The sequence below is a fragment of the Melampsora larici-populina genome, assembly GCF_000204055.1.
Source record: "Melampsora larici-populina 98AG31 unplaced genomic scaffold MELLAscaffold_3, whole genome shotgun sequence".
In the NCBI taxonomy this organism is placed as follows: Eukaryota; Fungi; Basidiomycota; class Pucciniomycetes; order Pucciniales; family Melampsoraceae; genus Melampsora; species Melampsora laricis-populina.
Genome location: NW_006768767.1, coordinates 911,547 through 937,632, shown reverse-complemented (window position 1 = coordinate 937,632; position 26,086 = coordinate 911,547). Strand labels below are relative to the sequence as shown.

The 26,086-nt window shown below is 39.8% G+C and overlaps 8 protein-coding genes across 8 annotated transcripts; 4 read left to right on the top strand and 4 right to left on the bottom strand.

The window, feature by feature from the left end:
- Nucleotides 1–1,876: 1,876 nt before the first annotated feature.
- On the top strand, nt 1,877–4,212 carry MELLADRAFT_46763 (uncharacterized protein; the record flags this gene model as incomplete). The annotated part of the gene is made up of 6 exons (XM_007405315.1): nt 1,877–2,095; nt 2,181–2,602; nt 2,677–3,058; nt 3,117–3,391; nt 3,470–3,543; nt 3,604–4,212. 6 exons carry the CDS (start codon nt 1,984–1,986, stop codon nt 3,686–3,688), a joined length of 1,350 nt encoding a protein of 449 aa, XP_007405377.1.
- A 1,882-nt stretch (nt 4,213–6,094) lies between these two features.
- Nucleotides 6,095–6,507, bottom strand: MELLADRAFT_90843 (uncharacterized protein; the record flags this gene model as incomplete). Its single annotated transcript, XM_007404927.1, has 3 exons — nt 6,095–6,284; nt 6,367–6,401; nt 6,472–6,507. 3 exons carry the CDS (start codon nt 6,505–6,507, stop codon nt 6,095–6,097), a joined length of 261 nt encoding a protein of 86 aa, XP_007404989.1.
- A 3,248-nt stretch (nt 6,508–9,755) lies between these two features.
- Nucleotides 9,756–13,707, bottom strand: MELLADRAFT_33269 (alanyl aminopeptidase; the record flags this gene model as incomplete). The annotated part of the gene is made up of 16 exons (XM_007404926.1): nt 9,756–9,879; nt 9,962–10,159; nt 10,252–10,290; nt 10,372–10,605; nt 10,709–11,117; nt 11,200–11,371; nt 11,431–11,635; nt 11,704–11,775; nt 11,877–12,044; nt 12,115–12,275; nt 12,359–12,379; nt 12,480–12,527; nt 12,599–12,628; nt 12,695–12,840; nt 12,919–13,140; nt 13,224–13,707. 16 exons carry the CDS (start codon nt 13,705–13,707, stop codon nt 9,756–9,758), a joined length of 2,733 nt encoding a protein of 910 aa, XP_007404988.1.
- A 395-nt stretch (nt 13,708–14,102) lies between these two features.
- MELLADRAFT_90841 (uncharacterized protein) lies at nt 14,103–15,081 on the top strand (the record flags this gene model as incomplete). Its single annotated transcript, XM_007405316.1, has 2 exons — nt 14,103–15,005; nt 15,046–15,081. The coding sequence occupies 2 exons, from the start codon at nt 14,103–14,105 to the stop codon at nt 15,079–15,081; spliced, it is 939 nt and encodes a 312-aa protein (XP_007405378.1).
- A 3,365-nt stretch (nt 15,082–18,446) lies between these two features.
- MELLADRAFT_26419 (uncharacterized protein) lies at nt 18,447–19,472 on the top strand (the record flags this gene model as incomplete). Its single annotated transcript, XM_007405317.1, has 3 exons — nt 18,447–18,569; nt 18,644–19,274; nt 19,357–19,472. Coding segments are annotated over 3 exons (870 nt in total), but the record flags the coding sequence as incomplete, so codon positions are not given.
- A 723-nt stretch (nt 19,473–20,195) lies between these two features.
- On the bottom strand, nt 20,196–21,587 carry MELLADRAFT_70768 (uncharacterized protein; the record flags this gene model as incomplete). The annotated part of the gene is made up of 4 exons (XM_007404925.1): nt 20,196–20,597; nt 20,693–21,192; nt 21,315–21,375; nt 21,454–21,587. 4 exons carry the CDS (start codon nt 21,519–21,521, stop codon nt 20,411–20,413), a joined length of 816 nt encoding a protein of 271 aa, XP_007404987.1.
- A 1,408-nt stretch (nt 21,588–22,995) lies between these two features.
- On the top strand, nt 22,996–24,731 carry MELLADRAFT_74037 (uncharacterized protein; the record flags this gene model as incomplete). Its single annotated transcript, XM_007405318.1, has 5 exons — nt 22,996–23,280; nt 23,368–23,659; nt 23,736–23,945; nt 24,016–24,121; nt 24,212–24,731. The coding sequence occupies 4 exons, from the start codon at nt 23,624–23,626 to the stop codon at nt 24,268–24,270; spliced, it is 411 nt and encodes a 136-aa protein (XP_007405380.1).
- A 547-nt stretch (nt 24,732–25,278) lies between these two features.
- Nucleotides 25,279–25,548, bottom strand: MELLADRAFT_90837 (uncharacterized protein; the record flags this gene model as incomplete). The annotated part of the gene is made up of 2 exons (XM_007404924.1): nt 25,279–25,310; nt 25,383–25,548. 2 exons carry the CDS (start codon nt 25,546–25,548, stop codon nt 25,279–25,281), a joined length of 198 nt encoding a protein of 65 aa, XP_007404986.1.
- Between the last annotated feature and the right edge of the window lie 538 nt (nt 25,549–26,086).

The window sequence follows — 26,086 nt, the reverse complement described above, 5'->3', positions numbered from 1 at the left end:
AACAGAATAGATCTTGAACTGATAGTAGCTACTTCAGCATTACCTAGCTAACCTAAGTAGGAAACCACAGGTCAAACCAGTTTATGGCGGATTGGGATTATGGTCAGGCACCATGTGGTGCAAGCAACCACACTGTCTAAAAGAATGGGGTTGTGATTAGAAGAGGTGAGTTCAAAGGCTTGAGATCTCAAAGATGAATGGGTAGCCAAACCTCCAGATGCTCTGGGACAACTGCTGTTGGTGGTGACATGAGGAGAGCTTAATTTCAGGTTTACTTACCAGCATTCAGTGGATGTATGGCCTTAGAACATAGTGTTGCTTCAGAACAATAAGGGACAACTGGTTTGTTGAAGATAAGAGGACATTGAGTGGTTGTTTGTTTGAACGGTCTAGACTGTGCAGCTACAGCAATTGTTTTGGAATGATCCTCTTTGTCCTTCATATTGACAAGTTCAAGGTACTTGAGGACATTTCCTATGGCCAAGGGTTGGTATTTTTGTAGTACATCTTTAGTGATGTTCATGGACAAGGGCAACTTAGTGACAGCAGATTCACCAAGATAAGACTGCAAAATAATAAGTTTTCACCCAATAAATATGGCCTCAAATGTGGTATAGATTTAGCTGTCATTTGATGTATGTATTCAGCTTCTTTGTCCGCAAGTGGCCCAACTCTATTGGGTAGCCATACATGAAGGTTGCAAGGACTCTGTACCCATACCTATTTTCAACATACAAGGAGTTTTCTGTGGCTCAACTTCAAGAAGATCCACAATCAGCAGAAACAGTGTTTTAAGCACCTCTGGTCCCTGGACATCTAGTGAAGTGGTCTCAATTGGGGGAACTCAAGTAAGCTATGCCACATCTCAGAATAGAAAAATGTGAGGTTTGTCAAATTTTTTGAAATCAAAAGACTCATTGTCAGAAAGGCAAATAAAATTGAAAAGGCCCTGCAATATCATCAGTAAAAAATCCAGTAATTCATTCAACTTTCTTCAAATTGCATTGTCCATGCTTATTGGACAGGTTCTGCAGAACATCCCTGACTTTTACAAGCTTTTACAATCAACATCCATTATATTGTGGTATCTTTTCATGACAATCAAGTATTGTTTTTTTCTTAGCTGATTTCCCAACCTAAAAAAGCCCCTCTTGACAAGCAAGCCTGCAAGAGAGGGACTTGGGGGTTATCAACAAAACTTGGCGTGTGAGCCAGAAACTTTTGGCTGAGGAGCTTTTCAACACGCCATAACTTCTTACCCTTGGAACAAACATTCTTCTGACTAAAGAAGGTTCCTGTGCGCCTGCTCAACCCGCATACATTCATGTATCTAATCGTGTATTTGATCCAATGATTGCAGAGCAATGAAAGGCTGAAGTTTGCAAAAAAAACAAAATCTCTGAGAAAGCTCACACCTGCCAAGCTGAAATGTTCCATGTGAACCCATTTTTCAAGTCTTTCTTCAGTGATTTCCTGAGACCAAGAGAGAGATTACAAAGATCCAGTATGTGTAGGTTGAGCAGGTGCACAGGATCTTTCTTTAATCCACAGACTGTTTATCTTCAGGGTAAGAAGTCATGGCGGGTTGGAAACTCCCCAGCCACAAGTTTCTTGCTCATACACCAAATTCAATGGATAACCCATGCCAATGGGCCATAAGACCCTCTCTCACAGGCTTGCTTGCTGAGAGGGACTTTGTTAGGTTAAGCTCACGTCGTTAAAACCGGCTGGAGGCGTCTTCAAAAATACGGCTGCACACTGAACCGAGTCGGACCTGGTCGGATACGTACACAGTGGGGTTTTCTTCGGGGCCGGGAAGGTGCTTTTTGACAACTCTGACAATGTGACCATGATTGGCACTTTACTCTGGAGCCACCGCAACCTTGATTTCTAACCATCGCATATATTGTGATTGCAAGCCTCGTTTGCGACGTGCACGATAGATCGCTCATTGGTCGGAAGATACCTTTATCCTCTTCAGCTATGGCGCTAAAGCTTAATATGCGGTTATCGGCGAGCATCCCTCTTTCAAAACCAAGGATTAGACATGCGAAACGGTTCTCAACCACCATCTTGTGTAGCAGTGGTCAACCAGGTTGGGTCAGGAGGGCTTTCTTTTTGAAGTGGCACGATGTTGATTGAACAGGATGAACTGATGTAATTCCTTCTTGTCATCGAAGCTGTGCCTCACCAAACCGAATGGACTACCGTCCAGCGAGATCGCTTTCGTGTCGATCACATGTCTAATGTACCCTCGTCAATTTTGTCCAAACTTGAGACAAAACTACCCAACGACCCGGCTCATCCACTCGGAATACTCAATAATTTAATACACGAACAGATGCACGGATTCGAAAGACTCCAGTTCCCATCGGCTATAGTTACGCCTACCCAAAATTTCGATGACTTGGGATTCGCAGCTGATCACCCTGGCCGGAGGAAGGGAGATTCCTACTACTTGAATTCAGATTACATGTTACGGACTCATACGTCGGCTCACGAAGTGGAGGCATTTTCTCAAGGGAAAGAGAAATGGCTTTTAACTGCGGATGTTTACCGTCGCGATGAAATCGATGCTTCGCATTTTCCGGTCTTTCATCAAGTAAGAGTGTACTTGATCATCCCACTTGGAATGCGGTGAAGTAATTATCTACACACTTCTCTTTTCGGAAACAGATGGAGGGGGCTTGCGTGCTACCTCAATCTGATATGGATCAACTTGCTAGCGAAACCCATGAGATACAACGGTTTTTGGCGACCAAAAATATTAAAATCGAAGATGATACCAAAGTGGACTCACAAAACCCTTTCCAAGCTTGCCATAATTCAGCTCAAGCCATGACTGTCATCAATCATCTCAAGGCTACCATCAACAGACTCATCTATGGCGTCTTTGCAGGTTTGGACGCTAAACAACAGGCGTCTCTTCAGATTCGATGGATCCCTGCGTTTTTCCCATTTACAAGCCCAAGTTATGAAGTTGAAGTTATGTACATGGGAAAGTGGCTCGAAATCTTAGGTTGCGGGCTCGTCAATCAACTCACGTTGGATAAGGCTAGTGAGTGTAACAGCTCAATCAAGTGATGTTAATCTTGAAGCTGATACGAAGATTTCAGAGGTTCCAAGTAAAATGGGATGGGCATTCGGTCTTGGATTGGAAAGAATAGCCATGATCTTATTCTCCATCCCAGATATTCGTCTGTTTTGGTCAAAAGATCCTAGATTTTTAAATCAATTCCAGCCCGGAAAGGTTTCTCAGTTTCAACGCTTTAGTAAAAACCCACCATGCTACAAAGACGTCAGTTTTTGGCTTCCAGAAACTTTTGAAGCAAATGATATCTTTGAGTTGATCAGGGACGTCGGTGGAACATGGGTGGAGGAAGTCAAATTGGTTTGTCAAACGCAATTTGATTCGCTTTAATTTTAAACTGATTATATCGTATTTCTTTTACTTTTACAAACTACAAAGATTGATCAATTTGAGCATCCTACAACGAAGCGTACAAGTCACTGCTACCGGATCACATACCGATCAATGGAAAGGTAAGTGACAGACTGGCTCTGGCATCTTCTGCAATTACTAATTCTTGGTATGATTTGTAGGAATCTATCAAACGAGGAGGTGAATGTTACCCAAGCCCGAGTATGTGAAGCGCTGAAAAGCCAAATGGGGCTCCAGTTCCGGTGAGGTAGCAAACCGTGAAATGTCGAAATAATCATTGGATCATGGGACGAGCCTCTTGCTGGGACTAGATGCCCTACCAATCGAAGTGCATGTTGCTCAAGTTAAGATTGCAGAAAAGAGAACACAGCATAGATGATGATACCCTAGTCAATTGAATTGACTAAAATGCTGAACATTGCAACCTAAAGATATTCACATAAGTATTCATCATCTAGCTTTTCACTGAGAACGAAAAATGTTAGACCCCTTGATTTAAGTGGCTCAGAAACTACGAAACATAATTCTTGCCAAAGTCGATTATTACATCCACAAAGTAACTCCAACACTGCACTTTGTGAATTGGAAAAATATCCTTGTCTCGTATTGACAAGGTGTTTGGAAGATATGTACCTCCCCTTTGTTCAATCCAATAACGGGCTGGCACTTACTACACCACCATGATATATACACTGTTCATCACAGACTCATGAGACCCTTGGGAAATAGCATGTCATATATTATTATAACCACTCAAGCCTTGTGGGTTGTATTGTGCTCCAAAAACAGTCTTGATCAGGATTATCAAAAAGATAACAGCACCCACTATGGTTGTGTTAACAACATGATATAGTGTCAGTTTATTGCCAAAATACAGCCAGGTCCACTGTGGACCTGTTTTAGACCTGTGGTCCATACAACTGTGTCAAATCTTTCACCCCGCGTGTTCAAATCTGCAAACACCTACAACTTGATTTTTTGTAGGAACTAAGTAAAGCAGACAGTAAATCATCCCACAGTGGATTTCATGTGGTTACCAACTTGGGTAACACATACACCGTGTCCGCCATAAATGCGCCGGACGTCCGGTGAGCTCTGCCTACAGCAGATGTTCGGTTTTTCTACAATCTTTGTTCTACAATGTTAGAATGACTGAGCCTCGCAGTAGCCACTGCTCACTGAGCCAGCTTCAACTTCCGCGTTTAACTCAGTCATATTCAAGCCATCTCACTGAGTGGACTGGACACCACCTGAAGTACCATCTTTACCATCACTCATTGTTCAAATTGTATGTATGTGTAGTTCTATCTGAGCATTTTTCGAAGATCCTTGATTAACGAGCACTATCCTTATACTGACCAAACAGAGTTGTTTGTGGCATGTGAGATATCTAAACTTATCAAAGTCCCACGCTCGCGCATCCTCGCGAGGCGTCGAGCGAGGGACTTATGCCAAACTTGCACAAACTCCTTACTCAGGGTTGGAGGCTTTTGCAGGAGAGCACCTTCAAACCCCTCTACTGCCTTTTCCTTCAAGTAACGGAACTCTGGACCCAAGAAAAAAAATGTTCACAGGTCTTTTGCACACATTGTACATGTTTTTTTTCCCCGAGGAAGTTGCTCCCCTCATTCCATAAAATCGTCTCAAAGTTTCTAAAAAACTTTCACCTGTAACATGTAGCATTGTAGTGTCACTGCTGCGAGTGTTAAGTATCTTTTGTTTTTTCTATTTTGTCCAAGTAAGATAACACTCGAGTCACAAAAATTGTATTGGGTTTGATATGGATCAGAGAATAGTAAGTCGACATCTACTTTCATTGATGGGTCATTAGATTGGTTAGCAGTTAAAAAACAATCTTTATGACATTTAAACATCGATCTGTGGAAGAAAAAGAAAGCGAACGATTCGGTTTTGAAACCCATCAAATCTGGATATCAATTTCTTTAAAAAATTTTTATAAAAGATAAAAAACTCGATGAAAAAAGAATTGAAGATCTACTTTACCTTAGACTAAAAGCAAGTACACGAGAATAAATTTGTTGAATAAAAGTAGATTCTAAATGAAGATTACCATGATAAAGATCCCAAGGATTAGCCAAGACCACAGCTGTTCTTAAGATACTGGCTTCATCAAAGTACTGACTAGCACCCGTCTTCTATAGATGAGGCGAGGATTAATTCCTAAAGCATATACAGTTTCGGCACGAGTTTTGTCGTGTTTTCTCCTCCGCAGTCTAGCTACATAAAGCTCACACATGTTACATCTACATACAAATTTTTAGAAACTTTGAGACGATTTAAAGAAAGGAGGGGAGCAACTTCCTTGGGAAAAAAAACATGTACAATGTGTGCAAAAGAATGGCGAACAACCTTTTCCTTTGGTCCAGAGAACCATTGCTTGAAGGGAAAAGCTGTAGAGGCCTTTTAAGGCGCTCTCCTGCAAAAGCCTCCAACCCTGAGTAAGGAGTTTGTGCAAGTTTGGCATAAGTCCCTCGCTCGACGCCTCGCGAGGATGCGCGAGCGTGGGACTTTGCTAAGTTTATGAGATATCCTACTATTTTACTGTATTACTGTTGAAACGTGAATCCATGATTGTACTGATTGTACAGAATTTAATAAATCAACCCGCTTCCACCTGTAGCTGAAAGTTGACTACATAGCTGTTTTTCTCATCGATTGGATTCCATCTGATTCAACTTCTTTAATTGAATCTTTCATTTCTTTTAATAATTTCTGATTGAGTTCTTCTTCATGTTTTAATGATTCGATCTTCATCTTACGTTCTTCTCTTTCTTGATGAATCTTTCTTTGTTTCATTCGAATAAAACTACGTTTATCAACACTACAGATTGAAATTTAAAGGAAGATAGTGATGATCAGGAAGGATTTCGATTCATAGGAAAGCAGAAGAAATCTTGACTTACTTTGGATGAACTTCAACGTCGGAATCATCCGAGAGCTAAGATGATAAGAGAAATTAGAGTCAGTTTCCATATCAATAAGCTTGATATGATGTTGGATTAGTTCACCTCAAGAGCATCCCACTTTGAATAATTGAGAGGCATCTTCAAATCGCAATTCGAATTCGAATGATATCTCGTCACGTTATCATGATACATGTTTATTATTTCTCGGGCCCATTCTTTTGAAGTGAATGAGCCATGTGATCTCACCCCCTCGAACTCTTTGTCAGTTCTTGAATATCTTGAATTTTTGATTCAAGCCCCTAAGGCGTGTTCCTAGTGAGTGCGGTAAGAACAACCATCAAAGGGCACAAGATTGGTCCTGAGCAGCTCACGACTCAACTACCTGCGCCAGCAGGTTTGAGTGAGCAGACGTGAAAGTTACAAAGGTTCGGCTAACCTTGCTTAGCTGAAGGTCACGCGCCTAAAGCGGGCGCTTTTTAGCGAATACTCGAAAATGCTGCACTTCTGCTGGACTTTCAAGCTCACCGGGCGTCCGGCGCACTTTTGGCGGACACGGTGATACATGTTCAAATTTTGTGCTCAGGAACATGGAATTTACAATACAAAACTCCCACCATAGTGGATGCTCTAAGGGTACTGTTGTGGTTGGATAAAGTCCTAGGTTTTGTGTCAGTGTTGGCTCTTCATGAGGTCCTGGAAGTGTTGGTGAGCTAGGCATTTGGTTTGTGATACTGACATAGAATTTTTCTCCAAGTGTGTTGAACCTGAGCAAGTATCTGTATATGTATAATGATCTCTATACACAAAGAAGTGCAACCAATGGAGATCAACAAAAAGCAATAACCAGTCACCCGGGTAGTAAACAAGCTTGACATGAGATAAATTGAGTCAGATAACACTACAAAAAATATAATCTTTACCAGACAGAAAAGAAAACCAATGATGTAGAAAAATCCTGAGGCAACAGGAACAGAGCAAAAAAGCTAAAAAAAATTGCACCTTATTCCATTATGAGTCTTTTTTCATATTTTACACACCAATATTGGTTGGTGTACTAACAAGAAATGGTGAACATTATCAAAGACCCACCTGCAACAATACCTGATATTTGGCCCATGATTGTGAAGACAGTATTCTGTGGTCCAAAGTCAACAATGACTTTTGCAATTCTACTCCAAATAACTTGATTTTTGGTTCATTCAAAAGCTGAACTATTCTCCTTTGTAAAGAAAGTGTGGTGTTATCTAGTCATGTAAACACTCTATATCTGTTCAAATGGTCTTGCATAAATAGCTATGTAGAAAGTTTTGCAGAACGGCTACAGATGTGATGTCTAAATGATAATTGTAGGGGAAAGACTCACCTTTGCAATGAACTTAAAATCAAGTGATTTGCTTCAGAACTGCAAAAGTTATTGCATCACGAATGGATCCAAATGTATCACAATTTATATGACCTGCTATTACTAATATTTCTACTAGATCAATGAACTTGATCATGTCAGTTCCATACAATTCACCATATTTTATCTCTTGATGAGGATTTTAATTATAGTGATTTAATCTCACTATTTTTTGTCATTGATTGAAAGATCGAGAAGATTTGAAGACCATTGGTCAATGATTGATTACCAATTTGTGATCAAAAATGATAAGACTTTTGAATATAATTCTTTTGGTGGTTGGTCCCATCTCACATGGTCTGAGTGAACAGTCACCTTGTGGTGTGAGTCTATGAATATCTCTTATAACAGGACTACTTGACACGATTTTCTTCTCAAATTCTGCTATCTGTTCTATAGGTATGGCCAGCTGCTGCTTTTATATTTTTCATATCTTCCCAAGTTTTTTTATTTTGATCATCTTCCATATAAGTTACGTAAGTGATTCAAGAGGAAGAGTATTGACTGTAGAGATAGATCACTTTATTAGATGTGTTGAACTTTTTCCTCTTGATTCCTGAGGTGGAATTCTGCAAAGAAACATGCCACTCAACAGGGTTATAACTTCTTGCTAAGTCCAAATTCCACAGTCCATCTGTGCTTTTTACATACTTCATCACCCAAACTGAGTGTGCAAGAACATCTCCTTGAAAACAATATCAAAGATGTACCAATAGAAAAATAATCTTCATCATAATTTGAACACTAAATCTTTGTGTTTGTGGAAATAGAAAATCTGATTTTAAAATTCCAAATGATTTTGACCCTGTCATGAAGACCTGAAGGGTTTTACAACTTTTTCTGTTTAACACCAGATCTTGTTTTGTGATCTTTCATTCTTATTTCCTTCCAATAAGTTTTTGATCAAACTATGTGAAACCTGTCTAATAATAGTTCAAAAATTGAACCAAAGTATGCCAACCATCTTCGTACTTTGGCAGTTTGTATGCCGTCAGCTATGACAATTCATTCACCAAACACACTTGGTGTGCTCACATACCCTAGAACTGCGCAAGGCCCAGGGTTTGAGTTTGCGGTTGGCTTTGTGGTTAGCTTGAACAAGCCCTCTCTGCGCGGCCATGTCCGCGCGCCTTGCAGAGGGGCTTGGGACTAATCATCAAATTCTGGCATGGAGACTCCAAGGATTAAGTCCTCTTCAGTTGTTTTTTGCTTTTTCCGGGTTTCCTTGCTGATAAACACTAATTTCCCTTGCAGGCAACCGTCTTCAGCACAATGTTGTACACATCCTGGTATGCGCATATCTTAGATATCCTGGGTGATGTGGCCAAGAAAATGAGATGAAAATCTTTACAACAATGCCCTTTTTGGATTTCAAGTCGCTTTACGTTGTAAATACAGGCTGTACAGTGCGGGCCACCCCTTACAGGGCAGACATAAAGCTTGAAAAGGAACCTCAAGCTTCACCAAATGGAGGATTTTTCCGGGTCAATCAGTGGTGAAACACATGTGCAAAATTATTTCAAAGCACTTTGCCTGCAAGCCAAACTGTTGTTGATCAGTGAGGAACGCCGGAAAAGCCAAAAAACAACTTAAGAGGACTTAATCCTTGGAGTCTCTGTGCCAGAATTTGACGATTAGTCCCAAGCCCCTCTGCAAGGCGCGCGGACGTGGCCGCGCAGAGAGGGCTTGTTCAAGCTAAGCTTTGTGGGCTGTATGCATTTTGAAATGGCATGACACCGGCAGGCAGCTAATTGCAGTCACCTTCGTCAATTCAATCTGGAACAGACTCCATCTTTCCCTGCCTACAAAAGATGAACCCAACATCTAAAACCACCTTAGCTTCAATCAATCATAAAAACCATCTTAAACTTTCAAAGAACCACTTTCATTTCAAAAAATCAATCAATTCACACCATAACAATGCTTAACAAAAACTCATCAAACAAACAAACAAACTAAAACTAAAACTTTATCAAGTTAACTTTCACAAAAGGAATTGATTAACTTTTAACCAATTCTTTATATCTTCTAAATCTCTCTTTAACCATTTAGCTTGACTATTAACTTTTTCTAAACCTTGTGAAAGAGCAGAATGGAAAATTGAACAACTAAATATTGATAATGACGTTTCATCAGTTTAGATTGCCCTTCTTCCAATATGGTATAATATTTTTTTGGGAAATAACTTACTCTTTATCTTTAAAGAACTCTTCTACCATCTTTGCATCTTCTTCTGTTGTAAAACTTGAAAATGATAATTGAAATAATCTTCCAATTGAGAAATTTCCTTTAAATCGTTTGATCAGGTCATCGTAATCTGATTTAACAAACTCCCATATCTTTCTTCTAGTGACTTTGTTTCCACTCAATCCAGCAAAGAAGTACATACTGAGAGATTAACAAAACGCGTATTAGTGAAATTCTTACAAGCTCGGATGTACCGAAGGCACTCAGTTTTCAAATTCATCCTCTGCACTCACAAGTCTTGTTCTTTCACCTCTCCACTTAAGATCAAATCACTGTTTTTTGAAGTCAAAGAAATCGAGTCAATAGATCACCCCTCATCACTTTATCAGACTCAAAAGTATATCAACGCTTACAATGTTTTCTGAATGAGTTTCTCTTGTGTGGTTGCACAAAGTGCATACATCGCTGCAAGCTTCTCCGATGGGTTCGACGGCTTTCTGTAGATTGCTAGTACACTTTCATACTCTTTTTCTCCTCCGTACTTGACTCCAAATGTAAAGATCATATGCCTTAGATCTGCTGGTATAGCTGATGCTTTCTGTGACTCAGTATATTGCTTGAACCGTTCTTTGATCTCTGCTAAAACCCTACAATAACAATCCCAAAACAACATCAGCACCTATTTTCTCATCTGCTAGTGAAGTAACAAAGTCCAAAAAACTACAATGCGAAGGAATAAATGAAACAGACTTGGGATCCTTGGCAGCTGCTGCGGCTTGTAAGATTTTAACTCGAAGTTGAATCCGATCTTCAGTCTCTTCCGGACCGTTTCCCTCAAAGCCAATATCCTTGGCTAAAGCTTCTACCAGCTGAAGCCTGAAACGATCAAAGCTATCTACCAACTTTTCGTCTTGTTCCCATAGTATGCCTGCAACCGCCCCTGTACCTGTCAGAATTTCTGACCAAACCAAGTAGTTTCTCTCGCTTCCAAGAGGTTTTAAGAAATCGAGAACAGTCGAGGTGGAAGAGTATCCGGCTTGGGCTAGTTCAATCGCATCCTGAATCAGACCCATTCTATCGGCAACGGTAAAGACCGAGTCAACCTTTGCGATTTCAGCACCAAGGCTCTTTAAGCGGTCGGCGGGATAGCGAACTCGGTCTGTAACATAGCAAGCCGTCTATCAACCCAATTTGTCCCTGGTAAAGTCCAAGCAGGTACCACAGTGGATGCTAAAGCTTACAGACACCGCATGTATCCGCGTTGAGTTTGTAAACCAAATCCTTTACCTTCGGTAGGGAAACCGAGACTTCCCTTTGAGACTCCATGATATCATGTTGGATCTGGACTGATCCATCTTGTCCAACGGTCTTGATCTCTAATGGCACATACCAAAGAGTCTCATCTTCCTCGGGCTATGTAGAGCAGTGATCAAAATCAAATCCCCAACCTATGTAGTCTAAGTTGTACTCACTTTGGGATCTCCAGTTGACAAGAAACGGTTTTGAGTGATCTTTAATCCATCAGCATTCTCTTCAACGGTCAAGATCGGGAATCCGATCTTTCCGGTCCAATTGCTCATTATCTTCTCAATGTCCTTTCCGGTTGCCTTTGCGATACCGGCCCACAGGTCTTTGGTTGTCCCATTTCCATAGAGATGCGCTTTGAGATACAACGAACTGGAAAGAAATACATTAGTCTTGTATACTCATACGATAAATAATAAAAAGGAGCAGAAAATACCTACACTCCTTTCAAGAACTTTTCTTTGCCTACAAAGTTGGCCAACATCTTCAAGATCGAAGCTCCCTTGGAATATCTGAATAGAGAGAAGCAACATGTGGCAGAGAACAGTTCGAGGTCAACAACAAACTAATCATGCTGGACTTTGATTAAATTAAACGAGTCAAAACTGCCTACGAAATTGCATCAAAGATCTGATTGATCATCTCAGGATCGGGACACGGAACCTCGACGGCGTGAGATGATCTCTTGGAGTCAAGAGAGAGCGCTCGCGAAAGGTGAGCGTTGATGAAGTCATCAGACGCATACCAACTTGGCTCGATCTCCTCGATCACCACCAGTTCTCTGTGGCGTGCATCAACCCGAAATTAGCAAGTCAGGATTGAAATATCTCAAAGAGTGCAACATCACGTACCCCATCAAGGTGGCAAAGGCTTCATTGAGCCAGAGTTCTTGCCACCAACTCATAGTGACTATATTTCCAAACCATTGATGGGCTACTTCGTGACTTTGAGTAGTCACTACTCTTTTTCGGGCCCCGATGCCTGATGCCTCGTCACACAAGCCCACTGAAGTCTATCAGAGCAAAAATTAGACACCAAGACTTAGCTTAGGAAATTACTGATATAGATGATTGATCGAGGGAAGATCAAACTGACCCTACAGGTGATTAAACCCCACTAGTGCATGCCCACTCAATTTTAGTAAGTCTCTCCATTGCCATAGATATCGAACGCTGAGGAAAGTCATAGAAGTAGAGTAGTAGTAGTACCAACTTACGTTTTCCATGGCACCTGCATCGAAGTCAGAGGCCACTAAAGTATCAAGCTAGAGATGACAACAGTCAGTCAGTCAGTAACTCATAGTAAGTAGCTATTTTGAAGATCAGGTGGATTTACCTTAGAAAGAGGATAAGGGATATCGAAGATCTGAACTCAAGATAGTGGTAAGCATCTCGAGAATAACGAGTGAAGCAGGGTGAGAGCTTAGCCAACTTTTTCATATACTGGCAAGATTCGAGCGGTGGTGTCGAGCAAGAGTTGCGTTTGATGGACATGTTCACCAGTGGCGAACACTCTAAGCGGAACCTTTCTGTTGGTCAAAGGACTGATGTAATGTCCCTCCTTGGAGTGAAAAGGACCTGGAATCAATAAAAAGTCAAGAGGTCAGTTAAATCTCTCGTAGTCTCTTCAATGATTCAAAGACATCAGCTGTTTACCATTTGCCCATGCGACCAAGTAGGTTGAAACTTTAGGAGTGGGTTCAAATTTGGTCAAGACCCAAGCTTTGTCTTCGCTTGCATTTGTGTCTAATCCCTCAAGGTTAGTGATCAGATCCGAGGCTTTGAAAGTCCCAACAGATGGTTCAGAAGAGGTAGGGGAAGTGTTGGCCAATGCAACCGTGTCAGCTCGAGTAATGAGCGAAACTTGAAAGGTGGCCTCTGTAAATTAGATTGGTTTGGAGAATGATTATGTCAGCAGGATATATGCGCCTGAAATCGGACAACAGTAGAGATCAACTCACTGATTGCAGGCTCATCCCAGCAGGGGAATGCGCGACGAGCAGCAGTAGGTTCAAATTGAGTCAAACCATAGACACCTTTCTTTCCTTCGAAGGCATATGTAGCTTTATAGTAACCCATCATGTTACCTTCCAATTCAGCCTTGAAAACCATTCCAAGTGTAGCCTTAGTATTAGCCGGCAACGGTTTGGATAACACCACTGTGCAACGTTCAAACTTGTGATCGAAACTGATTGATTTGGCTGGCTCGGGAGTGTTACCCAAACTTTCAGCTTGGATGACCACATTGAGGACTGAGAGAGACTGAGCAGCATGGAAGGTAATAGTATCTGTTTCGGACTTGATCAAGATATCAATTTGAGCCGTTCCTTGAAAAGTAGGAGGAGTTGACTCGAGATCGGTTTTGATGATTAATGCATAGTGAAGTGGTATGACATCATCCGATAATCGATACTTTGAGTCATCAGCAGTTGAGTTCTTTGCCATTTTTGGATTTTGAATGAAGAGCTTGTTGATAAAGTAAGTTGCGATAAGAACAATAAAACTGATTAAGAAAGTAGATTTCAAGCTTCTTGGTTGAAGTTTCTTGACTTCTTTTAGTTTGATTTGTTGAGCTTTAGAATTCCCGAATGACATACGATCAACTTCGGATTGGAAGTTGGAAATCAGATGGATCGATTTACCATTTTACTGAACAGGTCAAGACATTTCATATTTCACAGATTTCTCCAAATTTTGAACATCTCCAGAAACGTATCAAAGTCACCCCCCGCCTGGGTAAACAAGAAGTTAGCTTATAAGCTCGGACCGGATCTTCGACTCTAAAAGATGAGAATGAGATGGGTTGGCATGGCTGAGCACTTGAAGTTGCAAAGTCAGCAATGTCATTGGAGATAGATTGGACATCACTTTCACCTTTACTGGCCAAGACTCTAACTGATCAACTTAATCGAATACTACCATCAGTACCTTTACCAACATTTCTAGATCCAATCATCATTCAATCAGTCGAGTTTGGTGATAGTTCTCCTGAGATTCAAATCATCGACATTCGTGATATCAGTAAAGCTTTCTCTGACGCTGATATACGAGCTCAATCATCAAGATCTCAGCAAAATTATAATGAATCCGCCTCTCCATCACCTGCCGATCGGTATCCTCCCGACTCTGATAGTCGATTTCTCGGTTCTAGACCTTCTCCTAGTATCGCAACTTCCTTCAATCCCAATCGGTCTCATCAAGCAGTAGAAACTCCACGCGATCATGCAGCTTTCCTTACTCCAACCCATTCAAACTTCTCAGACTGGCGGAATACACAACAATCCTCAAGAGCTCCTGAACCTAGACTTCCATCACCTCAAACTCGTAGCTCATCTTCTCAACCATCACTCGAATTACATTTACGAGTGACCTATTCAGGGAACATGCGGATCGACCTATCAACTGCACTGGTCCTTAATCATCCTGCACCGCTCTTCATGAGTTTGCCTGTCAAGATGCGAGTGATGGGATTCGTATTTACAGCTGAAGTGATCTTGGCCATTGAAGCTGATCGATCAAGATGTCATTGTACAATCATGGAACCTAGTCCAACTTCAGATCAAGAAGTTGATGATGGACTTCATCCATCTGAACTGACGCCTGGTGCAAGAATCTTACCGGAAATGCTTATCCACACTGAAGTTGGTAATGCTGATAAACATGTACTGAGAAATGTGGGAAAAGTTGAAAGGTTTTTACTTGATACATTACGTCGAATTATCTGTGATGAACTCTTGTTTCCGGTAATGTTTTTTATAAATCTCTTTTTATTCAGATCTGGAGTATTTTCAACTGATTCGGCATTGTTTTGCGATATAGACCTTTCAGACTTTTGATTGGTCATAGAGGAACGAAAATCTATTCAAAAATATAACGTATACTACATTCACCTATAACTTCGAATGTGATCTTGCTACATCATGTAATATCTTTATCAATAGACAGTCAAATTCAGCAAGGTTCAGTCAACACCGCAACCGCTACGCTCCGCTCAGGTTTTCGACCTATTTTGGGAGCGGAGCGCAGTGCTGCGCTCAATCTCACTACGCACAATATCGCTCTTTTTTATTTTTTTTCTTACTTTGGTGTGCGTAGTGCAACACCAGTGTGCGGCGCTCATCACTACAAAAGACCTGAAAAGTCTAAAAAAACCATAAAAAAGAGACTCGAGCCCTGGCTCTGAGCGGAGCGATATGCTTCGCTCAGGACTTTCCTCTCCTCGGAGCGCGGTGCGCAGCCTCCGCTCTGGGTAGCGGAGGTTTGAGCGGATGCCAAAACCGCTCCGCTCACGCTCCGCTCGCGCTCATTCGAGCGGAGCGGTTGCGGTATTGGTTCAGTCTCACCCATTACACCTGGTATCAGATTCTACACCATCTCAAACCCGAGGTGAGTAATTGTCCAAAAACCCATTGTGACAATGCACTTAATTAAGAAATGATGTTTCATGTGATTGCTCATGTTGATCTTGAAACCAAAACGTATTATTTGGAAGGACTGGAATTGCCTATCCAACAAATGCTATACAATTCTTCAAGCGAAATTTGTCAGATGTACAGCCTCGATCACATCATGGATGCAAAGGATAATTGAAAAATGTAAAATTTATGAAGATCATCCTCAAAGTTTCAACTCAGGATTGTTAGTCTACTTCAAAGATGATCATGTTTTTGAATATTAGAGCTCATATATTCAAACAGGATGAGCTAAAAGATAATGATTTTCCAAAACCAAAAACCCACAAAAGGTTTGACTTCAAGAATGATGCTTAGTTCTCAATATCTAGGTACTACTATTTTGTTATATGTTGGACATTGAAAAAAGATAACAAAGTTTTTTACTACCTTGAAGCAGATTAAACTTCAAAATTCACCACTGAAAACCAGACAATACGTTTATTTCAATGGTCTATGATTCTATCTTCAATTGTAGGACATTGTTTGTTGACTGAGTGATTGGAGTTTCTTATTAACAGGATGTCAACTCCTGACAATAAATGGCTGTGATACACATGAAAAACAAAGCAAGCTCTGAGACTCCAGGTAAGTCAAATGGAAGCTGTGAAGGGTGTTTCAATTCAGGCTGGGGTGTGTCCTTTTCTCAAAAGGTGCACCAGCGCACCTTATTCCACTCAACAACCACACCTAAATGCCACTGGATGCATTGGATCATCCACAGCCGTGCCGTAAATATGTAAATTACAGATGTTTGAGGTGGTCTCATGCCCAGCCGTCTACCTCAAACACTCACTTAGCTTAGGGATTTCTCTGTGTACAAGCCAAAATAAGCCAAATGACTTCTATTTTGGTTCACAGCCCAACACCTTCTGTACCTTGCTTCTCCCATAAACTACAAAATTTACAATCAGACTCTCAGCCAATCAAACACCTCAATCATCATACACCTCCTAAATTATGCTACAAGCCGTACTGCAGGGAACCACAGATGTTGATTGTTCAAAATCCTTACCTTAAATGTGTCCCTAAACAATCTGTCAAACTTCTGTACGTTACAAATTTACGGCGTGGCTGTGGATGCTCTTAGGCGCACTTTTTTGATATAGAGCAACTTTCTCCTGCAGGGATTGGGGGTTCTTGGGGGTTTTGAAGGTGTAATTCATCCAATAACTTCTTGATTCCACTCCTCCTAGATTTTAACTCAAGTTAAATGCTTAGAACCTTACTCTCTATGTTCATGATTTCCTGCAAGTATCAATCTTAGCAAAGTTTCACCAGTGAGACCACCAGCACCAGCCATCATTCTATGTGATCCAATGGAGATTGGATCCAAGTATATCCAGATGGAGCAATCAGCATGCGCAACCAAAAAATGAAACTCATACAGATTTGTTCCACCTTTTCTTCCTCTTACATTTCTACATATTTTATTCATGTGAGGGGGACTTGTTGATACCTGGACTGTTGACATATTGGACACCTCAGGAACACTTGAATCAGCATTCCAATCTGTACAAGAAATAGAAGTCAGGAGAAGAAAGCAGAGTGGTGGAGTGGTGGATTGAAATCAATCAAAATGGAAGGTGATCAATGGTTTTGAGCTGGGATATAGCTCAAAACCACTGGTATGCTGGATGGGGTTTTGGATCAATCCCCATCCAGCAGACCAGGCTTTGGTTAGATATTCAATTCAGGGCCAAATTCACCCTTTTCAAAAAGAAGAACAAGCTTTTGAGCAGATGCAGTACTTGGATCAAAAAGTATTGCAATCAATTGGAAAGCTGGACTGAGTATGTATCATAGTAGTCAATCTGAGGACATCTTCTGTTGCTTCTTGTTGCTTCATTTCTCATTGTCATTTCACACTTGAACATTATTGCTTTTCATCTACAGACACTCACTCTCACAACTCTTGTCACACTTCTGTTTATGTTTCTTCTATGGGGTTTTTCTTTTTGCCTGTCACACTCAGACATTATCATGATTTAATTGAACTGATTGGAGTTGTAGATTTGATCCATGGTATATTGTTCAACCATTGGACCTGAAAGAGTAGACCTAAGTCCTAGGTGCCCCATGTTATAAAGTGGAAGGAATCTCCTTTGCAATCAAGACCAATCAACATGCATTTTCTATATTTGAATGCATGAGCCTCTTCTTCCATGGCTTTCAGACAAGAACTAATCAGTTTTGTCAAACTGAAAAGAAGAACTTAAGCTCAACCATACTCTGGGGGGTTGAGCAGAGAGATATTACACATGGATCATCACACACTGAGCTTGGTTGAGCTTGATGAGAATTTCACCTCAATTCTGAAGCTTGTTATTCTTATGCTTTGGCTCAGGTATTGAACTTTGAGTGTGCCTTGTGATTATCTCACCTGAATGTGATTTGATAGTTTGATCAATTGCATTTTTGAAACTTAACTTAATGTTGTATCATCAAATTAGGTCTCTCTCTCTCATAAGCTCAGAGCAGCCCGGTTTGAATGATTTGAACAGGATCCGGGGTGTAAGAACGGGCAGCCCGGAATATTATCCGACGTCGGGGCTTCGGATCTTTGGCGCCTGGTGTGTGATGTAAAATGAATTGCAGCTGATCATCAGGAAATCTTTCTCATCGCGATTATCGACTTTGCAATAACGTTTACACACATACCATTCAACTTCAACTTCTCAACATTCAACTTCTTCAACTTTTAAGGCAGAACACATCATGAATTATCAAAACTTATCAAACATCGAACTTCAAAAGTTTTATAATTCAGCTGGATTCTTCATTTTAAATGATTTACCTATCTCAACTCAATTCTCAATTGATGGTCATACCTCAATCACTGGTCCTCGTTTTAAAGTAAGTTTATCACTTTTTCTTTCAATTCATTCCTACACATTTTCACTTACACTTTAAACTTTGATTATGTATAGGGTCTTAAATTATTACCACCTGGATTTCATTTAATTACATATATATCAGAACCTAGGAAGAAAACTCAAGAATCATTATCACAAGATCATATTTCACAACAAATCAAACATGGTTTAATCCGATTTTTCAAACCCAAAGAAATCATTATAAGAAGATATGATGAGAATGAAGAAAGAATTCAATCGATTCAAGATGAAACGATTAGTTCGATTGAGTATATGAAATCATTAGATTCTAATTTAGCTCCTTATCCTATTGAACGTTATTCGATTTGGAAATCTTTAACTTGTTTTATAACCATTGAATTAGTTGAAGAAGTCTTTGGAATTGATGAAAGAGGTGATTCGATTTTGGATAGTTTAATGTCGAATGAAGAAGAGAATTTAAAACCTTATCCTTCTCATCCACGAGATCTTAGTGCTTCTTATCCACGTCATCAACATCAACTTTTTTCACATCAATCATCAACTCATCGTCCAGAAGATCTATCGAATCAGAAATTTACAAATTGGCCTAAAATCAATCTTAAAAGATCATGGCCAAAAGACTCAATCGGTGAAGAATTAAGTAAATGGAGTCAAGATAAAAGTTATTTATTTCATCAATTCATTCTACATCAATGTCAAAAAGGTATGAAGTCTAATCTATACCAATCGTGTGTTTCATCAGTTTGACTTGTTTTGATGTCTTTTCTTTTATTCTTTTTCTTCAGATTTGAATAAGTTTTTAGGTCATATTCAATTATCATACCTAACCTTTCTACAAGTACATTCATTTCAATCACTAGAAACTTACCAAACCTTGTTAAACCTATTAACGAAATCCAGTCCCAAAGAACTTGAAAAGTTTAATCCAAATTACATTCCCATCATAATCTCAACGATAACCCAACTGATCAACCAATTAAAAGAACTATCCAATGATTTTTTTATCGAATTACAAGATCCTCAATTAGAGAATTGGTTTTTCAAAACGATCAACTATTTTAGAAACCATTTAAATCAAATCTTATGTAATGAAAATCAAGAACTGATTCAACTTCAATGGAAAACCCTTCAGGAAGATTGTAAGAGATTTGATTGGAATATTCAAGATTTGAGAATCGGTGGTCATGAAGATGAGAGTAGTGATGAAGATGATGATGAAAGTGATGAGGATGAGGATGAGAAACCAGTGATTGTTGAAACTTGAAACCGCATTCTGAATCTTTATTTCTCTTCCTAGGATTCGATCGAGTTCTAGGAATGTAGGCGCATTATATCTTTCGATTTTCTGTTCTTTTTCTTGGGAAATGTATTTTTTATTTTTATCTTTCTTAAGCAACTTGTTCTCACTTTCTGGTTTTGAATTTGTATCACTTTTTGTTCTTCACTGAGTATTGTTCTCATTACCATTTCTTTCAAACTTATCTGTCTTGTATTATCATCTTAAATTGTGTTTCAGTCATTTACCATTCATATCATTAGCAACATTTCTTACCAATTAGGGTTCTCTTCCAGACAATGATTTCTGTTACACAATCACAAGACCAAAACTGCTACACATGATCAAAACACAAGCATTGAAGCTAATCATCAGTTTCAAAGGTTTGCCACCTTTGAAAATCAAGAATGATAAACGACATTTGATTCAAATAATAATAATAGTACACCATGAAATGCAAATGAGAGAAAAGAAGCACTCAAATACAAAACACAAGACCAAATGAATTTCATGTAAGAAAGAAGCAAAAAAGCCAATCTAAAAAAGTTTATCGTCAAACCAAATCATAATGCACCAACTTCTTTTAATTTATGAATCACTTCATCTACATTTTCGACTTTTAATCCTCCTTTTCGTTTAGGTGGTTCTTCTACTTTTAAGATTTCGAATCGATTGTTTGTATCTATTCCAAGTTCTTCTGTTGTATAAGTAATAATTGATTTCTTCTTTGCTTTCATAATATTAGGTAATCTAACAAGATAAACGAAAACCAAAAAGAACCCAAAAGTTATAATCCTTTCAAAACAACGAAAAAAGAAGGGGAGGTTGTGAATGATCAAACTTACGAAGCATATCTAGGTTCATTTAATCTTAAATCAGTCGTCACCACAGCAGGTAAAGGTACCTTTAATTCTTCAATCCCTCCATCAATCTCTCGACTGACTTTAGCCGAACTCATCTGATTGGCATCAAATTCGATCGAACTGATATATTGTGCTAAAGAACAATTCAATAAACCCGATAACATTCCACCTACTTGTGATGAATCATCATCAATCGATTGTTTACCACAAATAATCAAATCAGGTTTCTTTTCTCCTAATTTTTGAATCACTTTTTGAATCGTTTTAGAAACCGATAATGGTTCGGGATCGCAATCAGGCTTGGTCGACGGCCATTCTATTAAGATTCCTGAATCGGCTCCCATGGCTAAACCTGTACGTAAAACTTCTTGACCTCCTTTTTTGTTAGAAGTGATGGTCAGTAAGGTGATCGATTCAATCTTTTCGCCTAGTTTTTCTTTCAATCTGATCGCTTCTTCTACGGCTATTTCATCAAATGGATTCTATATTTTATCAAACCAATCAAAAAAAATCAAAAAAACACGTAGATCTCTTGGTTAGCATCGCTTTGTTTTTTTGTGGAAAGGTATTGAAGGATGATAGGTTTCTTGAGTTGAGATCTTACCATTGAATGTTTAACTCCATTTGTTTCTACTCCAGTTTTAGCTGAATTAACTCGAATCTTTCTATTTGATGTAAACCAATTCAACATCAGAGGTTTTTTTGGGGGGGATGAAAGTTAACTTTGATCAGAAACCACTTACACTGCATAATCGATAGTCCGTTTGATGGGTACTAAAACTCTAATTTGATGAATTAAACTTGGTCTCATTCTTGATCAACCAATGGGGTTTTTCTAAGGAATTGAAGGTCTTGGGTGTTGGGTGTTGGGTGGTTCACGTTGACTGGTAGTTGAAGGTCTGATTGGATTAAGGTTTCGATGATGAGATCATATTACAGTCGTCTCTGAAATAACCCATACCTTTTCCTGGAGCCCAAAAGCTATGGGTTTGCATGAAGTATGGGCCACAGTGAGGCTGTGGCCCGGACCTGTTGCGACCCGAGGCCCTTCAAAGACAGCTCAGCTTGGTCAGGGCAGGGTCAGAGGTTAAACCCTGAGGCAGCCAAGGGCATTGTGGATTGGTGATGATCAGCTTGCAGCTAACCTAACAAAGTCACAGGGGCCAAAACACGAGCTCACATAGAGGTGAGCATGAAAAGCTTCAAGTTTTCTCCAAGGTTTCTACCTTTTTTCTTCCAAAACTGAGTGCGTTCAGCTCATGTTGATCATGTAATCAGACATGATCAATGTGAGCTGAGAGCTGAGTAGATGAGCCAGGCTTCCTCAAGCTTCATTGCTTAGCCAAGGAGCCTGAGGGAGGACTACCTGATCTGCTCAGGTCATCTCAGGACCTGCCTGAACGCTCAGTCTGTACATACACAGGAAGCCTCATTCCCTCCTTTGTCGATGAATTTTTATTACATTCCATGATGCAACGGCTTGAAAGTGGAGATTAACAAAGCGCAAACTTGGCCCGTCCCTCTCCCTTGCAAACACTCCTTGAGGTCCGAGGGTTTGCGACTGAGAGGGACGGGTTGAGTTTGAACAAAGCCCCCATCTTTAGCTTGAACAAGCCCTCTCTGCGCGGCCACGTCCGCGCGCCTCGCAGAGGGGCTTGGGACTAATCGTGAGTTCCTGGCACGGAGACTCCACGAGTTAAGTCCACTTATGTAGTTTTTTGCTTTTTCCCGCTTTCCTCACTGATAAAAACAACTTTACCTTGCAGGAAAAGTTGTTCGTATTTTTGTTCTACATGTGTTTCCATCTTGATATCCTGGTTATCACTACTTCATCACCCTGATCATGAGTTGAGTTTTCAAGCTCTTATGTCCCATATGTAAATGAATGTACAGCCTGTATTCGCATCGTACGTGATTTAAACATAAGGATGTGCAAAACATTTGGTGAATTTGGCGCAGGCAGAAACTAACGTACAAAAAGCACTGAAAACAGACCACAATACAGGCGGGTGTTGTAAGAATGTTAAAGCCACATTTCTGGCCGCATCAGATGGTTTGTGTACAATCTGAGGCTATGAGGATGTGTAGAACAAAAATATGAACAACTCTTCCTGCAAGGTAAAGTTGTTTTTATCGGTGAGGAAAGCGGGAAAAGGCGAAAAACTACATAAGTGGACTTAACTCGTGGAGTCTCCGTGCCAGGAACTCACGATTAGTCCCAAGCCCCTCTGCGAGGCGCGCGGACGTGGCCGCGCAGAGAGGGCTTGTTCAAGCTAACCCCCATCTCAAGACCTGTCTTCATCCCACAAACCATCATTCAAATTCAAATTCAGATGAAAAGGACACTACAACAGCTACAACACTACAACAACCATTCAAATTCCAAATCATCACTGTTTACTAAATCACATCATACTTTATTAGCAGTAGCTATCCAAATTCAAATTCAAATCCAGGAAAGATGTTGTGAATATCTTCAATTTAATCTTGCGTTGTCGAATTGGAATATGGTGGCCTACATTTGATTATTCGGCTAATCATCAACGGATCATTTGGATTGCTCTTAAAAGGTTCATCACTTTATCTCTCACAATACTTAATAATTAGCAAATGTTTGACCGATATTTTGTGTTGTCTTTTTTCTCTCCTTTACACAGATATGATAATCCTGAGATAGCTTTGAATATTGGAATGATTTTGAAAGAAATGTTAAGACATGAAGTCTTGGCTAAAAGTTTACTTTACTCAGATCAGTTTGTCAATTGCTGTTTTCTACATCAGTCTCCTTGAAGCTCATTCATTTGGGTATGAATTAGATTATATGACTTCCCTCAATACACTGAACAAACGACATTCGGAATTGCTTGTGATGCTATGTGAAGTTTCAAGGAATGCTTAACGCGTCATAAACCAATGGTCTCAGCCTTTCTTGAAGACAACTATGATCAAGTTGCGTCTTTTATCTCTCGTCTCTCTGATCACTCTCTTCTATCGATTAATCTGACTTTGGTTTCTCTTAAATCAGTTCTTTGGAATGTATTCTTCTCTTATCCAATCAACAAATCACGTCACAAAACAACAATCAATCAAACTATCAGGGGAAATTTTATTAGACAAATCAAATTATACTGTGATGAACAAACATATTTCAAAGGAAGATAACCTGAAAATCATGATGAACCTCTTAAAAGACAAATCCAAAAACATCCAATCCAAAGCTTTTCATGTCTTCAAGGTTCTCCCCTTTACTTTCTTCCCTCACAATCGGATATACAATACTCAAATCTTTTCATTTTGTATTTTAGGTCTTTGTCGCTAATCCACGTAAACCATCACCGATTGTAACAATTCTACGGCAGAATAAAGAAACACTTATCGAATTTCTTCGAGGTTTTCATAATGATAAAGATGGTAAGATCTCTTCCAAGTCTATATATCCTTGAGACCTGTGTCCATCATTCACTAATAGTTTTTTTTGCTTTTGTCTTTCTGTTGACTTAGACAAACAATTCAATGACAAGAAAGGTTTTTCAATCATTCAAATCAAGAATCTCAAATAGACTGCCTTATCCATTTTCCTCATTTCCTTATAACTGTAAATTCTTCGTAAGATGTTGTGTTTTTTTCTCACTAATTCCACATGTTGTTCTCATTTGTACACTCTCTTCTAACCAAAAAACCCCCAACCAACCCTCTTTTGTCTTTCCCCTATTCCTCTCTCTCGCTATCTCTTGCTGAATTCAAGTTCTCAAATTTAGATTCTTTAGTAGTACTACTAGTTCTTTCTTTCTTTATCTTTCATGTCTAAATGCCTCTTGTTTCTTTTTGACTTCTTTATTTTATTTTCTGATTTCAAAACCTAGACAAAAAGGAAGAAAACAAAATTGTTCTCGGATTGAAAGCAAACTTCCTTGAGACTTTGTAATCACTTCACTTCATAAACAAAAAAACAAGATGACAAAAAGGTTTTGGTTGATTTAGACAAAGATGTGAATTCATGTATGTATCCTATTGCAATCGTACTCCTCCAAGTGAATCACTCGCCATGAGGCTGCATGCTCAGCCTCTGCTTGTCTTATGAAGGTTTTCAATTAGGACCGGTGTATAGGATCAGTTATCCATTTGCCTCAGGGCATTATGGACAGTAGTCCGATAGGCTGGGTGATAGGGATGAAAGTACAACATGCCATGAGCGAAGTATGAAAACAGTTAGTAGGTGACTGCTACAACGTATAACTAGGTATAAGTACGAATGTTGAACAACTGATGAAGTGAACTTGCAATGTTTGGGTTTGATTGCGCGCGCCATGATACAACATCAAGTGATCAATTCATGTGGTATACGATTGCGAGTTCCCAGACATTATTCTTTTACAAAACGCAGTCAGCCATCAATCACTACACTAAGGGATAGTAGAATGAATATTGGTCCTCCCACGTTTAATCGTCTTGATTACAACGTCGGTCATAGCAGAAAACGGGCATCATAGACTAAACAAAAAAACTTAAAACGGAAAGAGCAGGAAACAAAATAGTGACAATGATATCATGAAGGCAGAGCAGTGGTCTCAGCCAAGACAAGATGAAGTGTGACAGGACACTAGATAGTTAAAGCACAAAATGAATTAGAACCTGTCACAAAACATGGATAACACGCTTGAGGGTCACTTACAAAAGCAACGTGTGTTCATGTTTTCATCCTCACAATCGCTCACCACAAAGACGACAAGCGAGTTGTATGTCCTTGGGCTGGATGATGACACGTTTAGCGTGGATGGCAGCCAAGTTAGTGTCCTCATGAAGAGCCTGATATTGAAAGATTGGTTTGAGATCAGCATGATGACAAACGACCGACAAGCCGAGGAAAGCAAACAAATAGGGTATACAAATATGTTCTGGGAATTTTCAGAAGGTTTTTTCCAGAACGCCAGAAGTTTTTTTTTTGGTGTGTTCTGGCGTTCTGGCATTCAGCAAATTTGAATGCACCACACTTCCAGAATGCCAGAAACCCCGTGAACACAACCCAACTCCACCAGCTCACCCCTCATCCCTACTCACCTCAGCACCAAATCACATCACCATCAGCTACTCCATCTCATCACGATTCACTACTCTCACCTCGAATCCTCGAGTCGATTAGACATTTGAGATACAACATTTTTCTCTAATCGACTCGAACATCTGTCGAGAAAAGATGTTCGAGTCGATTAGAGAATTGAAATCAAATTTCCTGAGGAGTTCAATTAATGTTCAACTTCTTCGTGAAGTCGGTTTTCAGACAAATCACAAAGACAGTCAACATGAAGCCTGCCAGCCGCATAGAGCGTGGAATTACTGGCTGACGTGCCGTCTCGGCCACCCCTTTGGTGCTTTTTT